We start from the raw sequence: 7,394 nt of genomic DNA, 5'->3' as shown, positions 1-7,394 counted from the left end.
TTTTACTGTTATCAATATAATTCATGCATGGTGAACAATAAAAAAAAATTACTAAAAGGATTTAATTGTCAAAAAAAAAAATCAGGAACAATTATCAATTGACCACTTAGGTGGTTAATAAGTAACCATTAACTGATTGTTCCTCAACTGGAAATGGTTTTACCAAGTGTTTTTACTGTTATTTAACCCCAAAATTAGAAACAAGACAGCTTATATGATAAAAACTACAGAAAATGATGCAGTACACGAGGACGTTACTTGAAAATTTCACTAGAAATGCAGCAGTATGACCATTAAGTCTAAGTTTTTCCCACAAAGAAACATGGAGGTTTTATTTATTTATATATCCAACTGGTGAATTTAAATTTTATTCAAGAGAATATTAAAGGAACACATAATTATTACCTGACGTGAGTAATGCTCAGCATCCCTCTTCATGGCAGCCATTTCAACTCTCATTTTTTGCATTTCAGCCTGAAACAGAGAAACCAAACGTATCAATAATGGGAAGTTCAACTTGACCTGCAAGACAGGAGGTTATTATCTCAAATAAATTTCACACGAAAATAATTAAAAAAAGCATGCCTCTAATGAAGATAGCTTATTTTCAGCTATGTGCCCAACCACAGCCAGGTTCAACTATGACCATGGAAATTTTTTCCTCTTGCATTTTCTTTTGATAAAAGAAATGGCATTGAGGTCTAGTATCAGTAGTATGTATTTCAAAAGAATCAGAGGGACAAACATAAAAGTAGTAAGTGTTTCAGTTATGTAAAGTAGCAAAAACAGGGGGAACGGTCTACTTCTAAACAGTGACATTTAATATGCATAAAAGATAGAAAATAATCAAAATATGTGCTCTAGTTATATTTATACAGAAAATCGAAAGTGCTTTGAATTGGTGGCAATAAACAACAAACGACATTGACTCTAAATATGCTATACACTTATCGATAAACTTTGTAGACAATATGAAATATAAGGAAACCTAATAAAGTTAAAAAAATGGCCTACTTTCTTCTCAATAATCTGTTTAAATACCTGTTTTACTTGATTTGCCTCTTCTGGTGACTTTTTTTGTTCCCGGCGCACACGGGCTTCCATGTCTTGTAGTTCTTGATTTAAAGTTGCACATTCAACCTGATAATAGATGTTACCAAAAACATTTTAGCAGATTTTTCTTTCATAATAGTAATCACTAATCAGCCTTCACATTCAAAAAGGAAAAAACGTTAATTATTTATTCATGTACCTCAAGAAGTGCCACCTTCTGCTCAAGTTCTGTGGCTTTAGCTGTCCTCTCATCTGCTACTCTCTGAAGAGAAGCAACTAATAAATCAATGTTTATATTTAACCTAATGTCAATAACAATTCCACAAGCAAAAGATCTTGACAAGGGGAACCAAAGCAGGCTTGTTATTAACTCCTGATTTATCATTGTGGAATTGTAACTATTGCTCATTAATATTTTTAATGGTAAATCAGATATCTAAAAAAATTAAATAGCAAGACCCAAAAGCACCATTGATGACAATATGATGCCAAACTTTATCAAAAAAGCTTGAGGGAATGTAGTCAGACTAACATAGAAGCATTGAACAAGCTAAGATGGTCATACCTCCTATTTTCAAATTTAATGTGACCAAACACGTAACATTTCTACTGATAAAAATTATTTTATAATCATCTCAAGACTCAGTATACAAAACTCTTCCCTATTCTTGGATACCCCAGCATGTATTCAAGCATACTTTCATGCATACCAGGACAATTATTTCGATATAGAATTGTATATATGACCTTTTTATTGTTCTTCTAATAGTTGTGTTAATGAAGTAAAGTAGTAAACTTTCTAGACTTAAGATAGAGAAGGGGCAGCTTTGCTGCAATTTTTACTTTCTAGTACTTTCTTTTTTCTTCTTAGTAGGATGGCTTATCCTCCTTTATTTTTACTTTCCCTCTTCCTTCTAAAAATACTTCTTTGTCTCTACAAGGATGCCAGTAAGTGAAATGACCGGCCCATTGCAGCCCGAAAGTGCTCCAGCGGGTCAGCTAACCTAATCTCTAAGTAAATAGGCTAGCACAGAAAATATTGCAATCCCAAAAGTACCAGGGATATTGCTGCCTAAAAATCACACAAGGTCTGTATACTAGTATTATAAGTACGTGTTATTTTAAATTTTTTCCCTAGGAAAAATTTCCACCTATGCTTAGAATTCAATTACATGTTTTCTGTACAAGCTCTTGATAATAAAGTTCATATATAGAATTTTTAACCACATAGACAACTTGACACCCAGCATGTATATCTACCATAATGTTGTCAATTCAATTATGATATAAACAATAAACTAATGACATATGGCAAAATCCAAACAGAAAACAATGCTTTAATATGATTTGTATCCCATTTAAAAATTAAACCATAGCAAGTGCAGTGGATGACTCAACTGCTCTGTGCTCCAATTCTACTTCTCTTTCCATCGCAGCCTGTTATACCAATCACAGAATCACTAAAATATAATGCAAAACACAGAAACTTGAGAATAAATAATTCAAGTTGCAGACCATTTTGGTAGCATTATGTGCAGCGCGCTCCTCTTCTGCTCTTCGCTCAGCAGATGCTAGCTCCTCTCTTAGAGCCTAAAAGATCAGCAGTTTTAATATGCAAACAGCTTCATCACATGAATGGGAAATATTGCATAATTATAGTAATCTTACATGGATCAGAGAACCTACTTACCTGCATCATCCTTGTTTCTGTTAGTTCTCGATTTCTCATCATTGATTCCATGCTTGCCTGGTAAAATATGACTAGTGTTACTCACAGTAAGAAAAACAAGACCGTGAAAGAATAGAAGCATATTTGCTTCAACAATATGAAAGACAAATCTACAATCTACCCTGAGAAATATAACATGGGTAAGCAGATGCAGTTGCTTGGCAATCATGTTCATCAAAAGGAGAACCACGCCCATATCTTCACTGATTTCAGTCCCAATAACTGATATAAGAGAATTGTAGTAACTTAAAAAGACAACAACCTATTTTTTTTAAATCAAAACCTTTATCAACCCATATAACTTCAAAGATGAAACCAACTTACCAGATCACTTCGCTCAACAACCCACCAGAGTTGTCTCCAAATGTCAAGATTCTTCTCAAACGGAGTAAGTACAAGCTTCTTATTCTCCTCAAGCCTGAAACACCACCACACCACCAACATAAACTAAAACCATCCACAAATCCTTTACTCGAGCAAACAGTCAAACTAGTCCCTCAATTAATGTCAGACATATTAAACACGACAAAAATCATATAGGCAATCGTCAAGCTAGTCCCTAAACGCACGTTCATTGAAGAACCTAAACCCTAACAATCAGATTGCAGAGAACTAACCTCGCTAAGCTGCGACGCCAAATCAGAAAAGCCTGTGTTTCGCTGTCATGAAGCTCGTCGGTGGACATGTGGGGGGTCCATGGCGGGCGGCGGGGGACTCGGAGGCTGGCGGCGTGGAGCGCCTCCTCTCGCTTTTGCTTCTTCCTCGTTTCTTCCGGCGTCGCTTCGATGGGAACGGAGGCAGAGTCCCTACAATAAGAGAACGATAAACAATAAAGGAAAAACGTTACAGAGCATTGGCGGAAGGAAGAGGAGAAAGACTGACAGGCTTATGAGGGTGGTGGAGGCGGCGGGGAGGGGTTCGTTGGATTGCTCGATGATGGCGTCGATGTCAGAGACTACAGTGTAGGATTCGAGAACCTTCTTGCAGTAGAAGCGGGACTTTTCCTTGCTCTGTTGGATCATGTGGTTGTGCTGCCTCACGAGGGCACGACCTAGCCCTGTTTTCTGGATCTCCTCATGCTTCTTTCCCATTGCCTCTACACAGTGTTGATTTCGGTTTTAGGGTTTCGGATTCGTATTTTTTGTTGCTGTAACACTAACGAAGAGTTGTCAACGTGGCAGGTCCGGATTATTTGGCCAGTAGAACCAACATATCGGTGTGTTTGATTTAAATTTAAATTTAAAATTTAAAAAAAATGAAATTTTATATTTAAGAGATAACTAGTTTTTTTTTTTTTAACAATGACACCCTATATATTTATTATATATAACTAAAATTTATAATAAATTATATATATAAATAAATATTATGTTTAAAAATATAAATTATATTTAAAAACTATATAAATAAATATTATTAATATATAAATTATATTTTAAATTTATGATAAAAATTTATATTATATTATAATATATTTTATTGATAATTTATTTTTAAAATATAAAACTTTAATACATAAATAATTATAATAAATAAAAATTAAATTGGTTTGAAGACTCGTCAATGATCTTGATTCTCTTGTAAGTAGGTTATTGAAAGTTAAGTACTTTCCTAACAAGAATTCTTAAAAAACTCTTTTGTTAATTTTTTTTCTTCTAAAAACTATTTTATATAAGATAGAGATTTGTGTTTAATATATAAAAAGTTTATTTATTATTCATTATTTTAACTCCACTTTCTCTTTAACTAATATATAAGGATTTGGGTATAAATGATTTATGTATTAGATCCTAGGTCGAATTGTTTAGGTAGTACCTAAGTTTCATCATTGCAAAAAATAATTTTTGGTCAGGTTTTACTTGCCTCTTGATGAAACTAGATTAGTATACAAATGGGTCGATAATTGAAGAAACCAATAACAAAAAATCAAATCTTTATCCAATTGGGTGTCTTGAAAGAGAAAAAAAAACGAAGAAAAACAAAGAAGACCCATGTAAAAAGTTAGAAATTTGATGAATTCTGAAATAAGACTTACTATGAAGAGGTTGGAGATGAGGCGAATGAGTGACGAAGAAATTAATTTATTACAGATTTTAGACATATATTTTAAAGTTTTTATTTTATTAAATTAATTAAAAATTAATTATATTTTGTCACTTTTTAATCAAGTGAGTGAATGATAATGAATTAACTAAAATTTTAAAATATATTTTAATTAAAAATAATTTTTTGGTAAATACGGTAACTAAAAAGTATTATAATAAATAATTAAATTAAAAAAGAATAAATTTTATAATGATTATTTTTTTAATGATGTTAAATTAAATATTCTAATTATTTTATAATAAATTAAAATGAAAATATAATAAAATATGTTAACTGATATTTTAAATTAAATATATTAAAATATTATAATCAAAAGAAATTTAATATTAAATCAAAATATTATATAAATCATAACTAAAATTATAATAAATATTCTGATATTAAATTTATTATATATTAAAATTAATTACATATTTGTATCAAAGAAATTGCTCTAGATTTTAGATTTTATTTATTATGTTTTATAATAAATAAAATCCAATATTAAATCAAAAGATTATAACAATCATAACTCAAATCCAGGTAAATATCTTTCATAATCAAAAGAAATCCAATATTAAATCAAAAGATAATAAAAATTATAACTAAAATATTTATAAATTTTCTAATATTAAATTTAGTATATATTAAAATTAATTAATTAAATATTTATATTTAAGAAATTGTTACAAATTTTAGATATATATTTTAAAGTTTTTATTTTATTAAATTAATTAAAAATTAATTATATTTTGTCACTTTTTAATCAAGTGAGTGAATGATAATGAATTAAATAAAATTCTAAAATATATTTTAATTAAAAATAATTTTTTGGTAAATACGGTAACTAAAAAGTATTATAATAAATAATTAAATTAAAAAAGAATAAATTTATAATGATTATTTTTTTAATGATGTTAAATTAAATATTCTAATTATTTTATAATAAATAAAAATGAAAAGATAATAAAAATATGTTTTACCTACGGAATTTATCTACGGAATTATCCGTAGATAAGTTATCTACGGAAATTTTCGTAGAAAACTGGACATTATCTACGGAAAAAATTCCGTAGATAATATTCCGTAGAAAATTAAATATTATCTACAGAAAAAATTCCGTAGATAATATTCCGTAGATAATTAAACGTTATCTACGGAAAAATTTCCGTAGATAATATTCCGTAGATAATAACAGTTTTTCTTGTAGTGTTTGAAGAAAAAGAAGGGATAGGTTCAAGAAAACCTTAACCCTTGTGCCATCCTCATTCTTTTGGTGCCAAAGAAAGATGGCAATGGAGGATGAGCACCTTTTTTTTATTAAAAGCCATCATTGAATAAGAGGCACCTAATCCCTAAAATAGATGATTTGGTGAATGAATTGCATGAGACCAATAATTTTTATAAATAGTGACGCCTCTTTGGCTCTCTCCTTTCCCTAGCACTTTCATTCAACAAATTGTGTACTTAAGGATTGCATAGCTAAGTTTTAGTATTTTACTTCCCTAATTGTGGTTTCACATCTTTTTGAAGGATCAATGGAATGGAAGAGCTTAAAGATTTGAAGTCAAATCCTTCTCAAGAGGGAGGGGATGATGGACGACCATCCTTGGTACTTAATGTGAGACCCATCACATGGTTCATGGCTAGGAGAATGGAGAGATATCATGTATGGATCCACCTCCTAGGCCCAATTTGAGTAGTATAGAATTTTATTGCCTTATTCCAATTTTACCCTTATATTTTGGGGTGTTTAGGACTTAAAATTTATTTTCTCTTGTATTTCTCATTTTACCCTTGTATCATGGGGTGCTCTAGATGATTAAGGTTTTAATTTGGGCTTGGGTGTTAAATTAGAAGGGTGACGCATTTTTGGTGATCTTGGATCTATTTTTTGGTGTTAGAAAGGCTTAGGCCCAAGTGAAGGGCAAATGTTGCATGGTCTTATCATGCACCTAGATATAGCCAATCTAAACCCAAAGATTCCATCCTTGGCCACCAAATTGCATCTAGGGTTCATTTGCATTTCATTTGAAGTGCATTTGCCTTATGAAATGCAACCCTAGATGCCTCCCCTCCTATAAATACCCAATGCACCACACCTTGTAAATACTTTGGATTATATTGATATTGAATGAGCATTTTATGCCTCAAAATCTCTTCCTTAGTCACTAGGTTTGATTCGTCTAACCTTCTTGATAGAAGAAGTAAAAGAAGTGAAGATTGAACTCCTTCTAAGCTCCTCCTAGGCACGGATCTCCTTCAAGGAAATTGGAACCGAAGTGTTGAACCAAGGAAAGATGAAGATGCACGAATGGATTGAGGCAAAGCCTTGGATGGAAGCATCCAAGCTTAAAGAGCAAAGGATTGCTCACTTCAAAGAGAAGGAATTAAGGAACTCCTAAGGTGTTTGAAGGCACTCTCTTGCTCTCTCTATTTCGGTGACTCTTGAAGGAATTGCTGAAGATTTTGATTCAGAAATTCATATGCATTCAAAAGTGTTTGTACAAGGTGAGAGTCACACATT

The 7,394-nt window shown here is 31.3% G+C and overlaps 2 protein-coding genes across 2 annotated transcripts; both read right to left on the bottom strand.

The window, feature by feature from the left end:
- Positions 1-343: 343 nt before the first annotated feature.
- Positions 344-1,477, bottom strand: LOC145953219 (golgin candidate 1-like). Its single transcript, XM_083067083.1, has 3 exons — positions 1,253-1,477; positions 1,042-1,140; positions 344-474 (listed from the first exon to the last, which is right to left on the bottom strand). Exons 1-3 carry the CDS (start codon positions 1,460-1,462, stop codon positions 361-363), a joined length of 423 nt encoding a protein of 140 aa, XP_082923209.1. The 5' UTR covers positions 1,463-1,477; the 3' UTR covers positions 344-360.
- Positions 1,478-2,418: 941 nt separating this feature from the next.
- On the bottom strand, positions 2,419-3,527 carry LOC145953410 (golgin candidate 1-like). Its single transcript, XM_083067360.1, has 4 exons — positions 3,107-3,527; positions 2,744-2,800; positions 2,569-2,643; positions 2,419-2,490 (listed from the first exon to the last, which is right to left on the bottom strand). The coding sequence occupies exons 1-4, from the start codon at positions 3,224-3,226 to the stop codon at positions 2,419-2,421; spliced, it is 324 nt and encodes a 107-aa protein (XP_082923486.1). The 5' UTR covers positions 3,227-3,527.
- Between the last annotated feature and the right edge of the window lie 3,867 nt (positions 3,528-7,394).

This window comes from Cajanus cajan, chromosome 11, assembly GCF_000230855.2.
Source record: "Cajanus cajan strain Asha chromosome 11, NIPB_CcT2T_4, whole genome shotgun sequence".
In the NCBI taxonomy this organism is placed as follows: Eukaryota; Viridiplantae; Streptophyta; class Magnoliopsida; order Fabales; family Fabaceae; genus Cajanus; species Cajanus cajan.
Note: the sequence above shows the minus strand (reverse complement) of the source record. Positions and strands in the feature narration are given on the sequence as shown.